Here is a 26,072-nt window from a genome sequence, read left to right as displayed (position 1 = left end):
TGTCTTACATGGACAATCAGCCTTTTTGGGTGACTTGAACTAGAGTCATTGTAAACCTGCAATATTTGAGAAATCACAAATTTCGAATAGCCAGTTTCATCCTTTTGGCCTTCATCTGGACAACCTCCTGTTGGAGGGATTCAGTCACCTTAGAGCGGCCTGCCATCTTGCATTCATTAACTGAAAATAAAATAAAATATTAGATGAAACCTTAAATTTAAAAAACTGCAATAAAAATGCATTGAAGCTGAAAAAAATATTAAATAAAAATAAAATAAAAACGGTGACGACACAACAAAATCGCACAAAATTTAAACTAAACTTAAAGGTAATTCTAATTATTAATAAATACTATAATAGTAAGTAAATAATACTAAAATAACACTGTTTTATATTGTGGAAAAATGTGTGTTTATAAATGTGTGTGCATTTTAAAATGTCTAGAATGTCTGGAAATATCAGTGTTGCCAAGTCTGTGGTTTTCCTGTGGAATTGGACTAGTTTAACACTGTTGCCACAGGTCGAAACCAAACCCAGTAACATTATATTTAGCCCCTGGAATGCGAACTGTATCAGGGGAACCCCTCAAAAAAACGGAACACGTTTCTTTTTACTGGGGGACCCAGAGTTTTGAGTAGCAACTGGGGGGGTTTTGTCATGGCAACCCTTGAAAATATTTACTGTCTTGTTGACATTGTATTTGTTGTTGTTCTTTTTTTTGTTATATTATGTGTCAAAATAATGAAATGGTTAGTATTCAAAATGATTTCCAAACAGCGTTTGTGTCATATTCAATAAAATTATGTCCAATTCGATAAAATGTAACGTCATTTATTTTGCTTTTACTTCATCTGTTTTCCAGGTGGAGTTTCAGGCCATCGATAGCTCATTTGTGCCGAGTCCTCCAATCTTGATGCACATTTCTATTCGCACCGCAGAAACCAATGCCCCTCGAGTCTCATGGAACATGGGTACGTTAGTAGATTAGCTAAAATAAATAATCTCCTAATGAAAAAACTGAGACTAAACATCTCTCTTTACAGGGTTGGATCTGCTGGAAGGCCAATCCAGACCAATCACATGGGAGCATCTACAGGTAGTCGATAACGACAACATAGATGCCGTCACCCTGATAGCTATGGACGGCCCGATTAATGGACACTTAAGTGTTAGAGGTAAAAAAATCTAATCTGTCACCTCTCTGAAAGTAAAAGCCAGTCTAAACAATTTCCATGTCGTTTTTTCCACTGATGTGTCATAGTAAGTCTCAAACCGTTTTTCATGTGGGCATCGTTCAAGAAACATATGTCCGGGTGGCCTGCATGGGTTTGCTAATCAGGTGTAAAATGCTTTGGCGACACTTTGCCAGGGGCCATGGACCAAAGATGTCTTTAGAGCCGTAGCGGCTGTCTTTCCACTCCAGCAGACCTTTTGTTTGTACAGACCCTGAAATAAGCAGATTGGAAAGACTTATGGCATTTCATGCCAGATGTCCAACACAAGGTCATTTCTCTTCCATCAGAGCATTATCTTAGCAAGCTTTGAGAACTGGTGACAATCACGTGTCTATCTGAAAGTTCACCCAAAAAGAAGGTACTTTGAATACTGTCCATAAAATGAAAGTCAGTGGAGTCCAAAACAACATCTTTGGTTTCTTGGAAAGAAAGGCAGAATTGTGATTTCAGGGATTGAATGGGATGTTTAGCTGCATGCGTTCTCCCACGGAAGCTGTGGTAGGTTGTTTTTGTGTTTCCTGGTTTGGAGGATTTCCAGGCCCATGGCTCCGTTCCTTGTGTCATTCTCTGACACCTGATCAGCAGAAGCCTCCAGACTACTCAAACAACAGCTCCTGCTTTTAGCCAAACCCTTCATTTAATTGGTGTTTACGTTTTTGAGGTTGACGTGTTGCTTTGTGATCCCTCTGGCTGAGAATAGAATTATCCCATAACTTTGGCTCCAAATCTACTTCCAAAGCACCTCATTTTACTACAGTTAGATTGAGTTGAACAGCAAGTTCTGGTCCAGAATGGACCGGTCTCTCTTGAGAACCTAGATGGGGATTGGGAATTGCTCATGTAGACCTCGAACTCAGGGACTCCGACCCTTGGGAAAGTCCTCAGTCAGCCTTCGGCCAAATGGAAATCTGCCGCCCAATGTCCTCTTCCGTCGAGTATCTATTTTTTTGGGCCTGCTGCCCACAGCCACCTTTGGGCCCAATTACTTACTTGTTTCTCCATTGGACTTGTGGCCGTTTCCCCCTGATAAAGTTGCTAATTAGGTTTACTGTGCAACCAGTCATCATTCAATCTGTCTGGTGACCTTGCCCTTCTGTCTCCCTGGCAAGCAGGAGAAGCTCAGCTTCATGGTGGGCAGCAGCCATTGCCTGGGAAGGACGCCATCTTTCTTTTTATTTTTCTGCAATAGGGAGAAGCCAGAGCCAACGTTTGTGCCTTCAGGCGGAAAACAAAACTTATTTTTCACAATTGCATCGAGCCAGATGAATGATATTGTAAATGATAGTATAGATGGATTTGAAAATACTATCAGATTGTTGACTGCTTGAGTTAGGATTAGTTCACTTCTGAATTAAAAGTTCCTGATCATTTACTTACCCTCATGTCATCAAAGATGTTCATGTCTTTCTTCAGTCGAAAAGAAATTAAGGTTTTTGAGGAAAACATTCCAGGATTTTTCTCCATATAGTGGACTTCAATGGGAATCAGCAGGTTGAAGGTCATTTTCTAAAAAAAAAAACATACTTTTTAACCACAAATGCTTGTCTAGGGCAGAAAACTCCATCTTATTTTCTCCTCTAACTTTAAAATCGTCCCGAGTCATTGTTTTACCTTTTTTTGTAAAGGATCTTTGCCAGTTCACTTTGTAAATGCTGGGTCGGTATTTCCGCCTACGTCACGCATGACCTTTCCAACGTGACTACGTAATGCATGAAGTTGAGCTAGTGCAAGATAAGTGTTTGTGGTTATAAAGTATATAAATTTGTATGTTTTTTTAGAAAATGACAGATCGTTTTGCTATATAAGACCCTTATTCCACGGCTGGGATTGTGTAGAACCCTTTGAAGCTGCATTGAAACTGCAATTTGGACATTCTACCTGTTGATCCCTATTGAATCTACTATATGGAGAAAAATCCTGGAATGTTTTCCTCAAAAACCTTAATTTCAGAAGACAGACAGACATGGAAATCTTGGATGAAATGGGGGTGATTAAATTATCAGGAAATTTTAATTCTGGAAGTGAACTAATCCTTTAAAACAGGCCAAAACTGTTTTCCGTAACCATTTGTTTCTTATTCATCCAAAGGTGGAAAAGGATTCATGTTTAAGGTGAAAGATCTCAGAGAGGGCGTTGTGGTCTATCATCACTCGGACAGCGACACCACCAGGGATTACATTGTTTTCCGAATCACAGATGGCCGCCACAGCATCAGACATAAATTTCCCATCTACATTCTTCCGAAAGACGACACCCCTCCTTTTCTAATCAACAACGTGGCTTTTGAGGTGCAAGAAGGTGGTACGGTTAGGGTGGAGGAGTACATGCTGATGGCCTCAGACTTGGACTCCAGCGACGACTACATTCAGTATCAGCTGATTACTTTTCCCAGAGCAGGACAGCTGGTTAAGAAGTCTTCTCCACATGAACCAGGTCAGTTGGATTTAATAGGTTACACTTTTTTAAGTGTTTAACTCATCTGAGGAGCATTTCATTATATGGTGTCATCAACCAGGTATCCCAGTGAAGAGCTTCCTGCAGAGAGACCTGTTTCAAGGTCTAATCTACTATAAGCACTCGGGGGAGGAAGTTTTTGAGGACTCGTTTGATTTCATCCTCTCAGATGTCCATCAGCCTCCGAATCTATCGGACAGACATGTAATTTAGTATCTGTTTTCATACTGAATTCCATTTCAATGTGAATACTTAAGAGAAATGTTAGGTCTGTACCTCTTCATCCATAGACTGTAGTGATCCACGTGTTTCCAGTGAAGGACCAGTTGCCTGAGGAGGTTTCTGGAACGGTTCGCTCGATCACGGTGAAGGAAACTGAGGTTGTTTACATCACTCAGAGCCATCTGCACTTTAGAGATACAGAGCATTCGGATACTGACCTTATGTATGTGATCACTCATCCTTGCTTCAGCGCGGGAAACACCAGGTACGCTTATGCATTTTCTTGCATTAAGATGAAGAAGAATATTGGTGATTTTAATGTAGATTTTACCTCTCTTTTGCAGGTTATCAGATGCAGGCAGGCTTTTTTATACTGACAGCACAAACTCCATGAAAAAAGATGCAATGGTTCCAGTGCTTAAGTCCTTTACTCAGGTATGAAACATGCACACAAATAGGTTCCCTAAGGGTTGCACACTAATGCAGTACTCTGAAATGTTGAAATGCATACAGTTGAAGCCAAAAGTTTACATACACCTTGCAGAATCTACAAAATGTTAATTATTGTACCGAAATAAGAGGGATCATACAAAATGCATGTCATTTTTTATTTAGTACTGACTTGAATTAGATGTTTCACATAAAAGATGTTTACATACTGTATAGTCCACAAAAGAAAATAGTTGAATTTATTAAATTGACCCTGTTTAAAAGTTTACATGTGCTTGATTCTTAATACTGTTTTGTGACCTGAATGATCCACAGCTGTGTTTTTTTTTTTTTTTGTTATTGTTTAGTGATATTTCATGAGTCCCTTGTTTGTCCTGAACAGTAAAACTGCCCACTGTTCTTCAGAAAAATCCTTCAAGTCCCACAAATTCAGTATTTTTGTGTATCTGAACCCGTTCCAACAATGACTATATGATTTTGAGATCCATCTTTTCACACTGAGGACAACTGAGGGACTCATATGCAACTATTACAGAAGGTTCAAACACTCACAAACTTTTCCCAGAAGGAAAAACAATGCATTAGGAGCTGGGGGGTGAAAACCTCTGGAATTTGAAGATTAGGGTAACTTTTTTGACTTTTTTTTAAACTTATTTTGTCTTCTGGGAAACAAGTATCTTCTGTAGCTTCTAAAGGGCAGTACTAAACGAAAAAAAAAAAGTGATATGTTTTTAATGAATTTTTCCTTCTGAAGCATCAGTGAGCATTTGAACCTTCTCTAATAGTTGCATATGAGTCCCTCAGTCGCCTCCGTGTGAAAAGATGGATCTAAAAATCATACAGTCAATGTCTGAAAGGGTTCAAATACACAAAAATGCTGAAAACCCAAAGAATTTGTGTGACCTGACTGTTTTTTTTTTATCACTAAACAAAAAAAAAACAAACAAACAAAAAAAACACAGCTGTGGCTAATTCAGGTAACAACACAGTATTAAGAATCAAACATATATAAACTTCTGAACAGGGTTATATATTTTTTTTTTTTTTTTTTTTTTTTTGATGCAACTATTATTTTCTCTTGTGGACTGTATGTAAAAGTCTTCTATGTGAAATATCCTATTCAGGTCAGTACTAAATAAAAAAAAAAAAAAAAACATGCATTTTGTATGATCCCTCTCGTTTTGGTTAAATAATTAACAGTTTGCAGATTTTGCAAGGGGTGTGTAAACTTTTGACTTCAACTGTATACCATTCCTCTTCATTGAGTTGATGTCTTTTTTGTCTTCCACAGCATGCAGTGAATCACCACAAAGTGGCTTACATGCCCCCAATAGAGGATATTGGCCCTGAGCCTCTCTTTGTGCAGTTTGTGTTTTCTGTGAGTGACCAGCAGGGCGGCGCTCTCACAGGACTCACCTTCAATATCACAGTCACACCTGTTGACAACCAGGCCCCAGAAGTGAGTCGCTCACTTCTTTCATTGTTATATTGTAGCATTCATTATAATTTTCTTTGTTGTTATGGCCTAGGATTTTGAAGAACCACTCTAACCTTTCAAATAGTTAGAAATTTTCAAAAGCAGTGGTTTTTAAAAAATTTAATTTAATTTCCCAAACTTTCATTAATAGATGTTCACTAACTTGCTGAGGGTCGAGGAAGGTGGTGGTAGTTTCTTGATGGAGGAGCACCTGCTGGTGCAGGATGTGGACAGCTCAGAAGATCAGCTCAGGGTACACATGAAGACTCATCCCCAACATGGAAGACTGGAGCTGCAGGGCACTACACTGCTAGAGGGAGACAGCTTCAGTTTGCAGGACATTAAAGCATTGAGGGTCAGGTATGAATATGAAAATCTGTAGCCAAAGGTTATTTTTGCAAGGGTAAAATTTTGCGCTGGAAAATCGTGTCCTGAGAAAAATTAATGAGTAAAATAACAAGACATTCTGTATTTTGATAGATACATTCATGATGACTCTGAGACCCTGAAGGATAGCATTGGTCTTACTATCACAGATGGAATCAACTCTGCACATGGAGCGCTTTTAGTTCAGGTAATTAGGGAAAAAAAAAAAACAGTTTGGCACATTACATTGTACGTCAATGCAGCATTCCCTTTCAGAGTGCATATTTCCGTAGTGCTTCTTATTTGCATTTTTTATTAGATCCTGCCCGTGAACGACGAACCCCCACAGTTAGGTTCCGACTTGAGGGCTGAACTATCCTGCAAAGAGGGGGGTCAGGTCCAGATTACGGTTGAGTACCTCTCTGCTACAGATGTTGACAGCGAGGACACTCGGCTAACATACATGCTTGCCAGAACACCTGCACGTGGGGTGCTGCAGCGAAACGGGGTCACCGTGGACAAGTTCTCCCAGCTGGATGTGCTCAATGGGCTCATCTTCTACCTGCACACAGGTTAAAACTAAGACAGGAGGCTAGTTAGTGAAACTTAATGTCACTTAGTGTAGACCTGTTTTATACATTCTACACCTGCAGTGGGCGTGTCGTGCATAGTCTTGTGAAAAAAATACTGAAAATGCATAATAAAATTGAGTTTTTTTAGGAAAACATTCTAGGATTTTTCTCCATATAGCAGACTTCAATGTGAGCCAACAGGTTGAAGGTCCAAATTGCAATCTCAATTCAGCAAGGGCTCGACACAATCCCAGCCAAGGAACAAGGGTCTCATCTAGCGAAACCATCTGTCTTTTTCTGAAAAAAAAAAAAAAAAAAAAAATTATATACTTTTTAACCACAAATGCTCATCTAGCTCTCGCTGGACTTCACGCATTACGTAATCACGTTGGGAAGGTCACACGAGACGTAGGCGAAAGTACCGACCCAGTGTTTACAAAGCAAACATTCAAACAAAGTCAAACTCCCCTTACAAAAAAAAAGTAAAACAACATTGTTGGATGATTTTGAAGTTGGAGGAGAAAAATTAGATGGAGTTTTCGCCCCATCCTACCTTTTTGAACTGAAATACACAAAAAACTAAACAATCCTTTAAATGATAGTGAAGTAGTGAAGTAGCATCACTCATGCATCCCTAAAAATGTATGTCCAGAAGCAGGATGTATGTAACAGGCAGGCCTCATAGTGAATGTCTTATGACATGAAAGTACATTAAATGTAAATTTTTTTGTGAACTGAATGAGTATAAACACATTTACCTATTCACTAGGTGGTGAGATTGGACCCGATCCTGTCTCAGACACTGTCACACTCATTGTGTCAGATGGAGAGGCTGGAACAATAGATGGCTGCTGCCAGGAGGATGCTCTCCCCCCACCTGTCCCTCTCCATGGCACGCTTCCGGTCTATGACCTCAACATCACTGTGATGCCTGTCAACAACCAGGTCCCAACCATAACACTGGGTAAACATTTACCACAAATATTCGTACATGGCGCTGCATTGTGTTGAGGGACCGAATGGATTAAAAGATGCTCGCTAATCTAGATTTAATCACCAGAGCATTTGGCTAAGGTGTAATTAATTCATTGTAATGACAATCCGCTTAAATCAAGCAATAAAGCAACTAGGAATTTGAGGCAGGTGATGGACCAGAGCTTGGTGAACGAATCACTTAATCGCAGTCTCGCACACCCAGCTCAGGGAGTGTGGCTAATACAAGCGTTTCGTTCCCCCAACATACGTTTCGAAGCAGGGTGTTAGCAACGTCTTGCCAGGATGGGGATTTCACTGTTAATGCCAGAAATTTTGCAGTTATCAATGAAGGACAGTGACCAGAGCAAGACAATGAGCAGAAGACGCCAGCTAGGTGCCAGTGGGACGTCCAAAGGAAATCCTAGCATGCTTGTCATCGGTGTATGTGGGGCGACAGACGTACACACAGCTGGTTGGGATTATAGAGAGAGAGCAGAGCATGTGTGGCGAAAAAGCACAGTAGAAAAAGATACATGTTCCCGTGAGAACAACTGGACAATAGGGACATAGAGGAGAAGACAATGGACAGGCCCGCATTTGGAAAAGACGACACGTCCATTGTGTCTTCTATCCCTTTTCTCATTCAATCACAATCATAATCTCCTAATTCAGTTAATCCCCATCAGAAAAAAGGATTCTCCAATGTTTCCACTGTGTAGTAGATCAGGACTGGTTTGTGTGAAAAAAGTAGTCATTTAATTAATTTGCATTGAATACCAGTGACAAGTTGGCGTAAGAGCTTTAAGCACAGGAAAATGAGGGAAATCCAGCTCTTGCTTTGCTATGGGACGAGTTTTATCACTTTTACTCCAGACTAGCGGTCATTAATTCCTCCCCTTGTTTCAGAGCTCTATCCAAGCACAACCTCATCAGTGCCCATTCTCCATTCATTATTTATCAGTGCAGTAAATGGAAGCAGATGCCAGTAAGCATTGGCATGATGGCTTTATCAACACCCAGGTGGCAGCGGGCTGGCCGAGAGCCGAGCGAGAGAGCAGGGGAAGAGAGAGAGTGTTAGTGGGGTGGCATAGCAGGCGTGAGGAACGAGGGGGGCAAAGGGACCTGCCTGTAAATTAGAAGGAGAAGAAGAAAAATATTGAGATGCACTCTCGTGAAGAAAGAAAATCAGCAAAATGAGATCTTTGTGATTAATGCCAATATTACTACTTACATTATGCTGTATATTGTTTCGTCAGGTAACGTGTTTGTGGTAGACGAGGGTGCCAGTGCATGCCTGTGTGGGGGGGTGTTGGAGGCAACCGATCCTGATAGTCATCCAGACCAACTCATGTTTCACTTGGTGACCCCGCCACAATATGGCTTCCTGGAGAACACCCTTCCATCCCCTGGCTTTGAGAAAAGCAATGCTGGACTCAGAGTGGGTCAGTAGTATTCCTGAGGCTCAATAAACCCAACTACTGTGACTATGCCAAGTAGGACCTGTTTGTGGATTAACATCTGTTGTTGGTCCTGGAACAACATTTCTGTCAAACAAACATTGTCTTCTAACCCTAATTTCAAAAGTAATGCTAATGTCAGCACCGACAGCCTTGTGGTTAATGCGTTGACATACAGCGCAACTGTATGTCACGGTGACCTGAATACTATTCCCGTCTCAAGGTCCTTTGCCATTTAAGGGATTAAGAACCCTGAGCCACTATCCCTAACTATCCGTAAAACCCAATAACTTGTCCTACTTGGCATCTTTTGTGGTTCCTACTTAAATATCCTGTTATAAGACCTTGTCTTTCAGACCACTAAAGTCATATTGTATAAATAAAGTTTCTTTCAGCCAGCTCCACCTCAGTTCGGGTTTCATCAACTATGTCCAGTCGGTGCACCAGGGTGTAGAGCCTACAGCAGACTTCTTTACCATCAGTGTCAGTGATGGGATTGAGAGATCAGCACCAGTGGCCTTCTACGTCATCATCAACCCTACCAATGATGAGATCCCATCACTGCTGCTTAGCAACTTCACAGTAAGACTTTTTGAAGACAAAATTGTCTGAGAAGCAAACTGATGATTGAGAAGCAAACTATTGTCTTGCTCTGCACCTTCCGATAGGTCATGGAGGGAGGGATGAAAGACCTCAGTCCTGATATTCTGAACGCAGTGGATGTTGATATTCCAGCAGATACTCTTACCATGACCATCCTGGTTCCCCCAGCCCATGGCACACTGGTCAACGGCATATATGGTCTTGAGATGAATCGATACAAAAACATGAACCCAGAGGTCCTCCAACGAACCTTAGCAATCCAGTCTTTCACCTTGCAGGAGCTACAACAAGGTCAGTTCTTGAATATGTATGATTGGTAGTACCACAAACTTTTTTCCCCTAACTTCCAGGGTACCACTATCTGCTTGTTGAGGACGGCTGTGAGGACAGAGTCCCTTCCCTAGTCCAGCCACCCCTCGGTGCCTTCACTGTGGGTATCCAGGCTTACAGAACAGATGTTGCAGGAGACAAAGGTCACAGAGTGCCTGTGGTGCTTCTGCTTCATCTGCAAAGTCTTTCCAACTGCTCTCTGTGCAATTAAGTCACCGTGCATGAAGTACTTGGTGACTGCACGGCTTTGCTTGTTAGCGAGTGATAAAGAGCCATAGAAACATAGGTGATCAGGTCATTGACAAAACAGAGCATGTTCACTGGTGTTCTTCTTGGTGGTAGTGGTAAAACCAGCTATATCCAAGGCTACCAGGAATGACTGTTATATCCTAAATGTCACTAAATGCTTAAACCACTAAAATATTCTTTTAATTTTTCTCTCTTGTGCTGATCCATAGGAATGAAGATCATGTATTTGCACGACGACACAGAAACCCTCAAGGACGCTTTCACCATACAGTTGACAGATGGTGGGCACACAGTCCAGGGGACTGCGTGTGTCCGCATCATACCAGTCAATGATGAAAAGCCATGGCTACTAAAGTAAGGACGCCCTGGGACAAATTCAGAGCCAAAAAGGCGGATGAAAGCAGGAACGGGGGAGGGATTGTAGTGGCGGAGACTGGACAGGAACAGAAGGGGGAGGGCGATCCTGGATAGGGTTTAGGGAAGGGGGGGTCAACACAACCTGTACTGCACATGTGGCTGGGGAATCTGTGTCTCCCTGACTGAGTAACTGGGAATTAAGTTACATCCTTGAGTAAATTGCTAATTTCTATTCCATCCTCTTCTTCCAAGATCAGCAAGATCTAAGGGTGTGCATGTAAACTCCAAAACAGCAGAAGTAATGTGTCTTTTTGGCAGATGCCTGCTTCCTTGTTTCAAAGTCCTCACGGATTAGGATAACAGGCCAGGCCTGCTTGTGTTCATTCTTTCTAGAAGCAGCTGTTTGTGTATTTACTTATTTAGGATTCCAGATTTTAGCGTGTAGACTTGGCACCGGTGCCTTTAGTGTCCAAAGCGTCTCGATCTTTGTTCTCAGAAATGCAGGTATTGAGGTCAAGGCCCTGGAGAAGAGAGTCATCTCCAGTGTAGTGTTGGAGGCAGGGGATCATGACACTCCGAACGACCAACTTCTCTACATCCTCAATGCAGGTCCCAGATTTGGCCTCCTTCAGCTCAGGGTTAGCAAGGACGGATAGTCCTTTGCATTATTCCTTAAGGCTGGAATACACTACACAACTTTTATCTAAACTGATTTTAAAGCACTAGGCATCACATATTTGCAGACTTTGTAAATGGTTACAGAGGAAAAATTGGCCAACATACACTAACGACTAAGGATCACAGACTACCAGACTTTTGTAGTCAGCCTGTAACAACCTGCTAGGAGACGGATGGCAAATAAACTCTTCTAAAATCAGCTCAAAGTACCAAACATGCTTGATATCCTTTGACTTCATAGAATGGAATCATCAATGGGATCAAATGTGGGAAAAAGTCATGTAGTGTAATCCATCCTTTAGTATAACACACCATATATTTTAAGACAGGGGTGTCCAAACTCAGTCCTTGAGAGTTTAGCTCTAACTTGCCTAAACAACCTGGATGTTTCTAGCATGCCTAGTAAGACCTTGCTGGTTAGCTGGTTCAGGTGTGTTTAATTAGAGTTGGAGCTAAGCTCTGCAGGACAGTGGCCCTCCAGGATCGAGTTTGGACACCCCTGTTTTAGGAGTATATGTAATAATGTCATTTTCTGTGATTTCCTACAGACAGAAGCTGGATGGACTGATCTAAGTCCAGGTCAGAATTTCACCCAGGAGGATGTGGAGATGAATCGCCTATGGTACACCCACATTACAGTTAGCGGTTTCAAAGGCCATGACAGGTTTCACTTTGTTCTCAGCGATGGGGAAAACACAACACCTCCACAGAGTTTCTTTATCTCTGTCCAGACTGTTCAAAAGGGTAAGTTAAATTGTCAGCAAAATATAACAACTATAAACATAGTAGGAACTCCGCATGGCTCAAAAACAACACTAACAATTTTTGGTCCTGAAGCACCAGAGTTATAACATTCAGCAGATGCAATGACATATTATGATCATCAAAAATTTGTCCCGTGACATTATAGCACTGGCATAGTGACAGGCCAATTTATATTTAGTGACTCAGTGATCACTGCTTTTGTTTTCCCCTCAATCAAAGTCCAAGAAAAACAACTTTGTTGACAGATTAAATCTGTGCATGTATAATTAAAAACAATGGCTTTCCCTATGGCCAAAATGACTTTGCCAGTTGGGTGAACATGCAAGCATGGCAGCCATTGTCCTCTTGGCTCCGTTCTGGCTTATCCTGGAGGAACAGAGGTGAGAACGTTCTGCTACAAAGGATGAGCCACCTTTAAATGCCCAGCATGAATTATTAACAGAGCTGGGGCCAAACATCTGTAGTCCCGGCCCTAGATCCCAGTACTGTCACAAATAAACATCAATAAGCTTACTTGCACATATCTTGTTTAAATGTTTACATTCTTCAAAGCTTTACATTTATTCACGTATATGACCTTCTTGCTGCATACAGGTGACATTGCTCTAATTACTAAACCTGTGACCTTGATGGAGGGAGAGAGAGTCATTCTGACCACTGACATTCTGATGGCCACAGACAGTGGAAGCAAGCCAGATGAGCTCATATACACTCTATCAGTCCCACCTGAACATGGTCACCTACATATGGTCCAAAGTCCAGGGGTTCCAGTGCTTTCCTTCTCCCAGATGGATGTGGCTGCCAACCGGGTATGCTACACTCATGACAACAGCCGTTTTGCTGACCGTGATTCTTTCAGGTCAGTGGTTTTCATTGTTCTTTGTAGATTAAATAAATTTAATTTATACTCTAAGGCCAAATGCACAATGCCATTTTTTCTTCTGCCTGTTTCTATTCACTCAAGACAAATCCAGCTGTTTTTACATATGTTTTCTTGAATGAATAATAGCCCACAGACTGCAACACCTCAGTATTTTCAATACGAGACTGAAAATTATGTACAAGCAAGAGAGAGTCAAAATGCAAAGGATAATTTTTGCTTCGTTTGCATGGGTTTCCAGCCAATTTGGCAGCAGGCAGACTTCAGTCAGGGCGTACAGTTGACCTGTGCTGCCTTTCTCGTGTGAATCTTTGACACCCAAAACTCTGGCTTGGTTTCATCGTTGGGTCATCTGGGAGCAAACAAACCTTCCTGAGCCAAGCCTGACGAGAGGCGAGTGGCCCTTCGGAGAGGATACGGAGCACTCCGTGCCAATGTGTTCAGTCAGCACAGCATGGGGTGGTATGGGGTCCAATCACAGCACATGGACACTATGGCGCTAGTCATGTGGGGCCTGAGTGCTTTCAATTAGCAATTCCGACACAATCACAAGCAACTGGGGAAAAACTTGGTTATACTATCTAACGGATTCATTGTTTGAAACCATTTTTGTGTCTTCACAGCTTGTATTTGTGTTAATGCGAGGCAAAGGAGGCAGTTTGCGACAGCCGGTCTCCCTGATCAGGAGAGACACCTGAGCAAACACCTGTGTGTCAAACTCCAGGCCGACAGCGGGGGCCAAAAGAGACAGGGAGACTGTTTTTTTCTGGGAGCCTTGTGTCTCCCTCTGCTCTGCTGTGACAGCTGATGATAAATGGCCATTATTAAGAGAGTAATAACTCAGCCTGGCATTGGTTATACGGCTCTAAGAGATGTAGTCAGAGACAGGGATCCCTGGGCACAATTACCGAGCAAATATGGGACAATGGCAATGCCAGATGTTGCACCAGTTTGGCTGTGAGAGTGGACCTGCGTGTTTGGTTGCGAGTCTAGTGCGAGGTGGCAGTCGTGTTGTTTACCATGGATGGCAATTATCAGCTTCAGGGCAATATGTGTTGGGAGGCAGATTGGCTTGGCAGAGGGTGGAACGGGGACTCGGCTCGGCTCGCACCCCTCCCTGTCCCGTCTTTCTGCTCCAACACATCAACCGTGTTGGGTGAGGATAGCAGCTCAGAATATGCTGTAAAACTGACAAGACCTTAGAATAAAGTGATAAGTCATGAGAGATCATGTGTTACAATGATTTTACCAGAGTTAAAGGGTGTTAACCACACTAAAAGCAATGTGATAAAACAGTTACCATCTTCTAAAAGTAAGTGCATTTATATCATCTGACACAAAATATGTTCTCTCATGCAGCTTTGCCGTTACCAACGGTGTGACGTCCAGAAGCGGTACCATTCATTTCACTGTGGAACACAGTGACCGTATCCCACCAACTTTGGCTATCAACAAAGGCCTTGAGCTCACAGAAGGCTCTGTGAAGACTATTTCCACTGATGACCTGAAACTGACTGATCCAGACACAGCTCTGGAGAATCTCACCTATGTCGTTATTCAAAGCCCACAATATGGAAAGTTGCTTTTCAAAGGATTACCCATCTCTAAGCCTCATTTCACACAACTGGACATCAACAATATGGATCTAGCATATCATCATCTGAATGGACGGGCCAAGATCGACAGGTTCACGTTTCAGCCAACTGATGGAACAAACACAGGTTACTTGGAGTACGGACAGCTGAAGAGAGAACCTGCTGTTTTTACCATACAGGTAGGCTGATTATGATTTGTGACCTGGACCACAAAATACATTGTTTGGGTCAAAATTATTGACTTTTCTTTTATGCCAGAAAAAGAAAAAAAAATCATTGGGATATTAAGTAAAGATCATGTTCCATGAAGATATTTAGTCAATTTCCAACTGTAAATATGTCAAAACTTAATTTTTGATTAGTAATATAGATTGCTGAGAATTTTATTTGGACAACTTTAAAGGTGATTCCAGATTTTCAAATAGTTATATCGCAGCCAAATATTGTCCTATCATAACAAACCATACATCAATGAAAAGCTTATTTATTCAGTTTCAATGTTGCTGTATTCAATTTCAAAATTCACCCTTATGACTGGTTTTGTTGTCCAGGGTCACATTTAAGAACATTCAACTACAATCAATAAACATAAAAAGGGAAATATTGTAAAATATAAGTAGTTACACTTACAAGATGCTTACAAAATTACTAATTTAGCTTATACTCTAATTTTAAATGCATCCACCGTTAAAACTGTTTGCACTACAAACCAGTGTGTTCATAATTAATATGGCAAGACACACCTATTTGCAACATCGAGCAGCAAAAAAAGGTATTTTGTACAGATAAAAAAAATAGCTGGACGTGAATGAGACCGGAAGCCAGACCCATAAAATTTACAAATGGCCGTGCCCACTTTTACGGCAAAAATAAGGTGGATTTATTTTGTGAAAGTGAATTTAGTCAGTTTAGGAGTTCACTAGCATATAGATATCCTTAAAGCTTAGAAATATTGTCTAAAGCCAAAAAAAAAAAAACATATATAGATTATACTAAAACACTTATTCTTTAACTCGGAAGCAACCCTATAGGTGAGACTTTCTGGTAGATTAGCTGCTATAGGGAAATAACGAGAGGCATAACAAAGTGCAGTAAACTGTAAAACTGTTTGCATTACAAAGCAGTGTGTTCATAATTAAGATAATACATTAAAATATGTCAAGACACACCAATTTGCAATATCAAGCAGCAAAACGAGCCGTTTTGTACAGATAAAAATAGCTGGAAGAGGACAAGACCGGAAGCCAGACCCATGAAATTAAAAATTCACTCAGCATTTAGGACTTCATTAGCATATCAATAGCCTCAAAACTAACAAATATTGACTAAAAGCCACAAAATTGTATTATAGCGATTTCTAAAAGACTTTGAAATCATAATAAACTAACAAATTCTAAAGCAATACCACATTATACCATAGATTTACTGTGATAATGAAATGGCACGGCTTACTGTATCATTTCTGTCAGGACTGAGAGAAAAAATAATTTCTGTCGTTTGGCCTAGTTAACATAACTGTCAAATCAGTGACTTGCATACAAACCATTGAGCACAGCAAGAGAGCAACGGGTTCATAATTAAGATAATACATTAAAATAATATGGTAACATGCACCAATTTGCAATATCAAGCAGCAAATAGCTGGATGCGGATGACACCGGAAGCCAGACCCATAACATTTACAAATGGCTGCACCCACTCTTATGAGAAAAATAAGTTTGGATATATATTTCGTGAAGGTGAATTCAGTCAGTGTTTAGGAGTTCACTAGCATAGCCTCAAAGCTAACAAATATTGACTAAAAGCCACAAAACCGTATTATATCGATTTCAAAGACTTTGAAATCATAATAAACTAACGAATTATGAAGCTAATACCTCGTTATACCATAGTTTTATTCTGATAACGATATGGCGCGGCTTACAGTACAATTTCTGCAAATGCATAAAATGTACAAATGGCCGTGCCCACTCTTACGAAAAAAAAAAGGTGAACATCTCTCTTCAGAGAGTTCACTAGCATATATCCTTAAAACTAACAAATATTGACTAAAAGCCACAAAACTATATTATAACAATTTCTAAAGACTTTAAAATCATAATAAACAAATGGTTTAAGAAGCTAACGGCACCTTATACCATACTTTTATTCTGATGATGACATGACGCGGCTTACCTTACAATTTCTGTCAGGATTTTCTGTGTGGAAAACGATTTCTCTGGTTTAGCCTAGTTGACATCTCAAATCAACGACTTGCAAACAAACCATTGAGCACAGCAGGAGAGCAACGGGTTCATAATTAGCAAAATACATTAAAATAATATGGTACGGCACCAATTTGCAGTATCAAGCAGCAAATAGCTGGACGTGGATGACACCGGAAGCCAGACCCATAACATTTACAAATGGCTGCACCCACTCTTATGAGAAAGATAAGTTTGGATATATATTTCGTGAAGGTGAATTCAGTCAGTGTTTAGGAGTTCACCAGCATAGCCTCAAAGCTAACAAATATTGACTAAAAGCCACAAAACTGTATTATGTCAATTTCTAAAGAGTTTAAAATCATAGTGGTTTAAAAAGCTAACAGCACCTTATACCATATTTTTATTCTGATAACGATATGGCGCGGTTTACCGTACAATTTCTGTCTGGAGTTTCTGTGTGGAAAACGATTTCTCTGGTTTAGCCTAGTTGACATAAATGTCAAATCAACGACTTGCAAACAAACCATTGAGCACAGCAGGAGAGCAACGGGTTCATAATTAGCATAATACATTAAAATAATATGGTAAGGCACCAATTTGCAGTATCAAGCAGCAAATAGCTGGACACAGATGACACCGGAAGCCAGACCCATAACATTTACAAATGGCTGCACCCACTCTTATGAGAAAAATAAGTTTGGATATACATTTCGTGAAGGTGAATTCAGTCAGTGTTTAGGAGTTCACTAGCATAGCCTCAAAGCTAACAAATATTGACTAAAAGCCACAAAAGTCTTTGAAATCATAATAAACTAACGAATTATGAAGCTAATACTTCCTTATACCATAGTTTTATTCTGATAACGATATGGCGCAGCTTACTGTACAATTTCTGCAAATGCGTAAAATTTACAAAATAAGGTGGACATATCTCTTGAAAGTGAACTAGCATATGGTTAGCCTCAAAGCTAACAAATATTGACTAAAAGCCACAAAACTGTATTATGTCAATTTCTAAAGACTTTAAAATCATAGTGGTTTAAAAAGCTAACAGCACCTTATACCATATTTTTATTCTGATAACGATATGGCGCGGTTTACCGTACAATTTCTGTCTGGAGTTTCTGTGTGGAAAACGATTTCTCTGGTTTAGCCTAGATGACATAAATGTCAAATCAACGACTTGCAAACAAACCATTGAGCACAGCAGAAGAGCAAGGGGTTCATAATTAAGATAATACATTAAAATAATATGATAAGACGCGCCAATTTGCAATATCAAGCAGCAAAACAAATCTGGATGCAGATGAGACCGAAAGCCAGACCCATAAAATTTACAAATGGCCGCGGCTAATCTTACAGAAAAATAAGGTGGATATTTCGTGAAGGTGAATTCGGTCAGTGTTTGGAGGTTTATTAGCATATCACTAGCATCGAAGCTAACGAATATTGACTAAAAGCCACACCAACTGTATTATATTGATTGCTAAAAGAGTTAAAATCATAATAAATAAACATTAAAAGATATTAAAGCATATGGTTGGCATATTTTTATTCAAATATGGCGCGGTTTACCGTACAATTTCTGTCTGGAGTTTCTGTGTGGAAAAATTTCTCTGGTTTAGCCTAATACCACGTTATAGCATAGTTTTATTCTAATAACTAGCACGGCTTACCGTACAATTTCAGTCAGGACTTTTCTGTGAGGAAAATAAAAACGATTTCTCTCGGTTAGCCTAGTTAACATAACTGTCAAATCAACGACCTGCATCCAAACCATTGAGCACAGCAGGAGAGCAACGGGTTAACAAAGCGCTCCCTGTTGAATTGCATTTTAACGAAGAGACTTTGCCGGCCAGGTGCTCCTGCAGGTCCGGTGCCATTCACCATGTCATAGCGTCGCTCTCTCGAGGCCGCGCCACAATTTAATATTCTGTTGAAGCGGTCAGCGAGGCGGTAAACGCGCTGGCCAACACTACCAGCCCAGAGCCGCTCCCGCCAGAACAGGTGAATCAGCCGAAAACTTTGTTTGCGCCCCGTGGGAGCGCGCACACCGTCACTTGGCTGAAGACGCGCATTGCTGACTTGAGCCAAAATGAGGCGCGGGCTTGTCTAAACGCGCGACCCCAGAGATCGGGGAGGTCATAAATAATATCTATACCTTCCCTCACACGACTTCACCTGTAAACTGTGTTTAAATTAAGTTGCTTTGAGTTATGATTTTGCTGGTGGGCAATAAATGTAGATATTGCATCATTCTTAAACCTAAACTATATTTTTGAAACATTTTTAACTAAAACATTGAAGATTTCGTTAACATTTCAATTATACAAATGTGTTTTTGTTGGGAAAACCCTTTTAAAATTAGAATATTTTCTATGAATGTTGCCCTCTAAATTAAATTTTAATTATTATTTTTTTTAATTATCTTTTTTTAGTAAAGAAGTGAAGACATGGTGGGCTTTAAATGAATATTTAAATTGTCTCAGAACAAGGGTATTTTTCATAAATGTCATTTTTATTGGGGCAAGTTGTCACGTGGTCAAATGTATGCAATGTGTTAATTATAATAGTGGGTATAAGCAGTAGTTTTATATTTTATGTTGCCTTATTCTTTCTAGATTTAATTTTTAATTTTTTTTAATGAAACATTTCTTATACTATTTGTTAAAATGTAGAAATAAGAAAATAAGAAATAAGAAAATGTAATACAGTAATTTAAATATTATCAAAATGTATAAGAAAATTTAATATAATAATATCAAAATAATAATATCAAAATATAATTAGAAAAATAGAAAATACATTAAAATACAAAAAATAAAAATATAAATATATATATATATATATATATATATGTATATATATATATATATATATATATATATATATATATATATATTTATAATTATATTCTTATTAAATTTAGCTGAAGAGTTTATAAAAAGGTCAGGTCTTTTTTCCTGAAAAATAATAGTAATAAATAATAAATACAATAAATAATTTCACTTAAAAATTAGCCATAAAATATATATTGGGGTTTTATATTTATACTCTATTTAATTTCTAATTATATTTTTAAAACACATTTGCATTTTTTTATTTATTTATAAAATATTGATGTTTTCATCTCAAAATGTTATATTAATGTTAATACAATAAAATATATTTTTTAAAAACTAAAATTTGAAAATCTACAGTCAAAACTTTTTTTTTTTTTTTAAATCTCACTGTTATGTTAGTTTTCATCTTAAAGTTTTGTAATGTTAATACAATAAAATATTTTTTAAATAAATGCAATAAATAATAAAACATTAAATAAGGTATGTATTTACATTTAAAACCTAAAATTTAAGAATCCACAGTCAAAACACTTGCTTTTTAAAATATGTCTCATTTATAATATTGATTTTTTTTCATCTAATTTTTTAAATTAATATTAATACAATGAAATAAAACTATTTTTAAATAAATATAATAAATAACAAAAAACATTAAATAAGCTATGTATTTACAGAATCCACAGTCAAAACACATTTTTTTGTTTAATAAATCTCTTATAAAATATTGACATTTTTCATTTCGAAATTTTGTATTAATGTTAATACAATTAAATAAAACTAAAAATAAAAAAAAATTAAATAAGCTATGTATTTACATTTAAAAACTATGTAAAATGTAAGAAAAAGGCAAATACACCTGAAATTATTTTTATAAGATTAAAACCACAGTAATTTGACTTCAAAATAAACCTGAGAAATATGACTGCTGGTTTTCCCTAAATTATGTATGATGTATTTATTATATTTAATTTATATCTTATCTTTCAAATATAAAAGGCACTTGCTTTTTTCAATAAATCTCAATTAAAAATTATAAATATAAAAAATACTGTTAATAAAATAAATAAAATATTTGAATAATAAATAAAAAATCTAAAAATATTTATTCATAGATTTAAACCACAGTGACCAATATCTGTAAAATGAATGCTGTTCCAGTTATTGATATGTAATGCTTCCCTCTAGTGGTGATACAGCATGAATGCAGTTGTACTGTTCATTTGACTGAGCCATGCCATAATTTATATCTTCACAGATAGAGATATTGGACAAGATGCCACCCAGTATAATAAACAAAGGTATTCCAAGTACTGTAGAGAATCTTCCGGATGGCAAACAGGGCATCTACATCACCTCCAAATATCTGAAAGCCTCAGACCCGGACAGTCCCGACGACACACTCGAGTTCACCATCACAAGGCCTCCGCACTTCGGTTACCTTGAAAATGCCCTCACAGGCAGGTGCTAGGGTCACTGATGGTGCAGACTGTCTTTTTAATATGCGCCGACTGTGTCCAGATTATAATGAATTTCCTTCCTATTATAGGTGCCTATATTAAAGGCCGCTTTACACAGAAGGATCTGGAGCAGAAAGCAGTGCGCTACGTCATTCCCGCAGATATGGAAGTGACTGCAGACAGCTTTGAGTTCCAAATCACAGATCCTGCAGGAAACACCATGCTGCCTGAAGTGTATGTATTTCCTTATTTATGGATCATTTGTTTAGATTTCCGGACAGAACATTCACTAACAGTGCAGTTATTGAATGTTAAAGGTGCATATAGAACTTTTTGCACTGTAAAGAAAGTGACTGAATAGGACGATGCCATTTTGAGAATAATTAGCTAAAAACACACACGCTCTATTTGCAAGCATATTTATCAAGGAATTTAGTGAGTCATTTGGAATTTGAAAAGATTAAGCATTTTTATCAAATAATAATTATATGATATTCAATATTGAATATACGATACATATATAAGATAATCTAATGAAATCACAGAAATATACAATAAAATATTAAAGCACAATTATGTATATAAAATAAAAATTCTAAATAAATATTATAAACGTATATAAATTACAATGCAAAATATATAAATTAAATTACAATAAAGTATCCTAACACATACTTACAAATTATATTTATATATCAGTGTAATCAGTATATAAATATTATTTTTCTATTAAAAAATTAACATTTAAAAAAAAAAAAATAGTTTGTTTGTTTGTTTGTGTCTGTGTGTGTGTGTGTGTAAAATATCTAAAGGTATTGAAATATTTATTTTTATATTATTTTTATATTAGAGAGTCTTTCAGTAAAATGTATCACAGTTTTTATTAAAAATGTAAATCAGAAATATATAAGAAAATATAATACAATCATATAAAAATAATAATAATAATAATAATATCAAATAAAAAATATTTATTTATATGTTCGGTTATGTCGTTAAAAGTAACTCTTTTAAAATTGTTTTTCTTTCTATTACTGTTTATTAAATTAAAACAATTTGAATGTAATATTTGAATGTAATAAGTATTAATATATATATTGTGTGTGTGTGTGTGTGTGTGTGAGAAAAGTATTATTATAATATTATTTTTATATTAGAGATCATTTAGTAAAATGTACCATATTTTTATTAAAAATATAAATCAGAATTTCCATTTTGAAACTTCCTAATACTGTTTATTAAAATACATACATTTGAATGTAATAAATAACAAAAAATATTAATATAGTGTGTGTAAAATATTATTCTATATTATTATTATTATTATTATTATTATATTATTATTTTTATATTAAAGAGTCATTTAGTAAAATGTATCATTATTTTTATTTTAAAAAAATATATATATACACACACACACACACACACACACACACATATATATATATATAAGAAAATATAATACAATAATTAATTAATTTTTATATATATATATTTTATATATATACTTACAGTATATAGTATATTCAGAAATACATTAGAAAATATAATACAATAATAAAAATAATAATTATCAAAAATATATATTAAAAAAATAATAATAATAATGATAACAAAAGATAATAATAAAATATCAAAAATACTTTAAAATAAAAATATAAATTACAATACAGAGAAATATTCTCAGCATCTGGTTTTAAACATTACTTTTATTATTTTCTTTGGTGAAAAAATTCTGTTAAATACATATTATAAAGAAATTGTTTTAAAAAAAAAGTAAAAACAAATTAATATTTCTTTTAAAAATAACATTTTAGAATCCTTATCGAGGCACTTGATTTTTTGAATGTAATAAATAAGAAAAATATTAATATAATTAATATTTAATTAATTAATATGTGTGTGTGTGTGTGTGTGTGTGTGTGTGTAAAAAAATATGTGTTTATTAAAAATATAAATTAGAAATATATAAGAAAATATAATACAATAATATCAAAAATAATAATATCATAAATATCAGTTAAAAAGATAATTATAAAATCTAAAAACTACATTAAAATAAAAATATAAATTACAATAGAGAGAAATATTCTTAGCATCTGGTAATAAACATTACTTTTATAATTTTCTTTGCTGAAAGTAAGACCGCTGACAGCTTGTGTTCCACATTTCCAAATATGATCTGGAATCGATCTCAATTCTACACAATATAATTTAAGCCTCAATGTGATTTTTGGCTTTTTCTCCTGCCAACACAGGATGGAGTTCAGGTGGTCTCGTGTGGAGCTGTCTGCTTCCTGTTATCGTGTTTGTGAGAATGCAGGAACTCTAGCTGTGCAGGTGGTGCGCAGTGGGAACAGCAAAGATCCGGCGTACGTCGGCATACAGGTGCGCTTAACTATCTGAGCTAATCTTACTATCCTGCACAGATGACGTTTTAGATGACTGAATCATTTCATCTCACAGGTGGAAGAAGGAACAGCCAAAGTAGGGAAAGATTTCACTCACAGTTCAGCCAACCTTATACAGTTTGATCCAGGTGCTTGTCACTTCAAACCAGCCTTTCCATTTACTTTTTATTTCTTTACTTTGAGAATACACTCACTCTGTGCTTTGTCTTTGTGTTTAGGCGTCAGTGTCAAAATGTGGAACATTTACCTCAAAGACGACGGACTAGAAGAAAATCATGAGAAATTTGATGTGATTCTGAGGGCTCCAAAAAACGCTGTTTTGGGACAGAGAAACAAGGCCACGGTTGAGATTGTGGATCCTAGAAATGGTACAAAGAAGTCTCCTGCTAAAATCTTGTAGTTTTACATACCTACATCCTGCTCTTATGAGAATATTTCCATCTTTCAGGCAGGTGTAGTCCAGATGAGCTTATTGCTGAAGAAGATGAAAATCAACATCCTTTCCAAAGCCCACCACGCATCCCAGAGCCTGAGCCGCCTCTGCTTGAGGAATACACTCCTGACCCTAGGAGCGGGATCCTTTGGGAAAACTATCCGCCGAGAGGGGACGTCCCGTATCGCACGCACTTTAGCCATTATAGCGCTGGAGGACCTCAGGACCAGGAGGCCTTTCACAGTCTGGGTCAAAGACAGTTGAGGATTCTGGGTAGAAACAGGCACAGAGTGAGCCAGGTCACCTCAGCTATAACATTTACCTAATATAATGTATCTAATATAGTATTGCAAAAGAATATTAGTAGCGGTAGTAGTTAATCTTAACATTTGATTTTGTTTATAGGCACATCTGTCAGAGGTGGAGAAGAGAAATCAAGAAAGGGTTTGGAGAGTACGTTTTATTCTTTATTCTCTTTATTCTAACTTTTTTGTCCTTTACTTCAGAGTTAGTAGTAGCACTTCATTCATTCATTCATTCATTTGCGTTATTTTAGTATTTTTGTCTGTTTGTTGAGTTATTTGGATTTTTTTTTTTTTTGTCTTTGTTTGTTTGTTTGTTTGTTTATTTGATCATTATCATTATTTATTAATTAATTTATTAGCATTAACAGTTTTGGTAAAATTAATATTAATAAATAAACTGGTGTTTATTTGTTTGTTGTAGTATTTAGTTTATTAGTAACATTTTTTTGTATTTATTTGTTTGTTTTTATTATTTATTTTAGTCAAATTATTGGTAATATTAATGCATTAGTATTAGAAGTATTTATTTAGTAGGGTTATTTATTTAGTATTAATTTTGTTTATTAGTTGATTGTATTGATATTTATTTGTTAATACTGGCATTATCTTTATTTATTATTAAATTGTATTGCTTTAAGTTATATTGAAGTATTAGTTTTAGAAGTATTTATTTAGTAGTGTTATTTATTTAGTATTTTATTGATTTATTTTGTTTATTTGTTTTTGTCGGTTGTATTATTGATTTAGTGGTATTATCTTTTTTTTAGTTCTATTATTTTTTTACTACTACTACTATATTTTTTAAGTAATTTTTTTTAATCAATTTATTTATTTCAGTTTTATTTATTGGTTTCAGTGTTATTTATTAAAAATTATTAGAATTATTATTTGTATTAATAGTATTTAATTGTTTGTTGTATTATTTAGTTTATTAGTAATTTTTTGTATTTAATTTTTTTATTATTATTCCTTAGTATTTATTAATCGCAATAGTATTCATTTATTAGTTGGTTTACCTGGTTGGTTGTAGTACTATTTATTTAATAGTAGTGGTATTATATTTATTTATCAAATAATATTTATTTATTAGTATTAGAAGTATTTATTTAGTATTAATTTATTTATTGGTTGGCTGTATTATTATTTATTTAGTAGTATTGGTATTATCTTTATTTATTGGTTTCTTTGTTTGTTTTTTATTAATAATATTTATGGATAAGTATTAGAAGTATTTTTTTTTATAGTAGTGTTATTTATTTAGTATTAATTTATTTGTTTATTTGTTGGTGGTATTATTAGTTATTTAGTAGTTTTGGTTTTATCTTTATTTATTTATTCACATTGTTTTTTTATTAACAATATTTATGGATTAGTATTAGAAGTATTTTTTTTTTTAGTAGTGTTATTTATTTAGTATTCATTTATTTATTTGTTTATTTGTTGGCTGTATTATTTTAGTAGTTTTGGTTTTATTTTTATTTATTTGTATTGTTTTTTATTAATAATATTTATGGATACGTATTAGAAGTATTTATGTAGTAGTGTTATTTATTTAGTATTAATTTGTTTATTTGTTGGTTGTATTATTATTTATTTTGTGGTATTATTTAGTGGCATTATCTTTATCTATTTAGTAGTATTATTTTACTACTACTGGTATTTATTCATTTATTTATTTATTTTCATAACTTTTATGTTTTTATGTATTATTTATTCATTTTAGTGTTAATACAGTTTAATTGTTGTTGTTG

The 26,072-nt window shown here is 36.2% G+C and overlaps 1 protein-coding gene across 2 annotated transcripts in view; it reads left to right on the top strand.

The window, feature by feature from the left end:
- Window positions 1–26,072, top strand: part of frem1b (Fras1 related extracellular matrix 1b) — a 33,227-nt gene that overhangs the window by 5,903 nt on the left and 1,252 nt on the right. For both annotated transcript variants that reach the window (XM_051095633.1, XM_051095632.1), the window contains exons 9-34: window positions 863–971; window positions 1,044–1,175; window positions 3,324–3,668; window positions 3,751–3,893; window positions 3,980–4,176; window positions 4,256–4,346; window positions 5,653–5,820; window positions 5,990–6,198; window positions 6,319–6,412; window positions 6,524–6,776; window positions 7,546–7,740; window positions 9,008–9,193; window positions 9,594–9,790; window positions 9,877–10,102; window positions 10,600–10,744; window positions 11,244–11,385; window positions 11,974–12,169; window positions 12,785–13,049; window positions 14,430–14,844; window positions 20,971–21,172; window positions 21,262–21,406; window positions 23,431–23,560; window positions 23,639–23,711; window positions 23,802–23,951; window positions 24,032–24,315; window positions 24,422–24,469. In XM_051095633.1, the coding sequence (XP_050951590.1) occupies window positions 863–971; window positions 1,044–1,175; window positions 3,324–3,668; window positions 3,751–3,893; window positions 3,980–4,176; window positions 4,256–4,346; window positions 5,653–5,820; window positions 5,990–6,198; window positions 6,319–6,412; window positions 6,524–6,776; window positions 7,546–7,740; window positions 9,008–9,193; window positions 9,594–9,790; window positions 9,877–10,102; window positions 10,600–10,744; window positions 11,244–11,385; window positions 11,974–12,169; window positions 12,785–13,049; window positions 14,430–14,844; window positions 20,971–21,172; window positions 21,262–21,406; window positions 23,431–23,560; window positions 23,639–23,711; window positions 23,802–23,951; window positions 24,032–24,315; window positions 24,422–24,469 (4,740 nt within the window). The remainder of the gene's footprint in view (window positions 1–862; window positions 972–1,043; window positions 1,176–3,323; window positions 3,669–3,750; window positions 3,894–3,979; window positions 4,177–4,255; window positions 4,347–5,652; window positions 5,821–5,989; window positions 6,199–6,318; window positions 6,413–6,523; window positions 6,777–7,545; window positions 7,741–9,007; window positions 9,194–9,593; window positions 9,791–9,876; window positions 10,103–10,599; window positions 10,745–11,243; window positions 11,386–11,973; window positions 12,170–12,784; window positions 13,050–14,429; window positions 14,845–20,970; window positions 21,173–21,261; window positions 21,407–23,430; window positions 23,561–23,638; window positions 23,712–23,801; window positions 23,952–24,031; window positions 24,316–24,421; window positions 24,470–26,072) is intronic.

The sequence above is a fragment of the Labeo rohita genome, chromosome 22, assembly GCF_022985175.1.
Source record: "Labeo rohita strain BAU-BD-2019 chromosome 22, IGBB_LRoh.1.0, whole genome shotgun sequence".
In the NCBI taxonomy this organism is placed as follows: Eukaryota; Metazoa; Chordata; class Actinopteri; order Cypriniformes; family Cyprinidae; genus Labeo; species Labeo rohita.
This window is presented reverse-complemented; position numbering and strand designations above follow the sequence as displayed.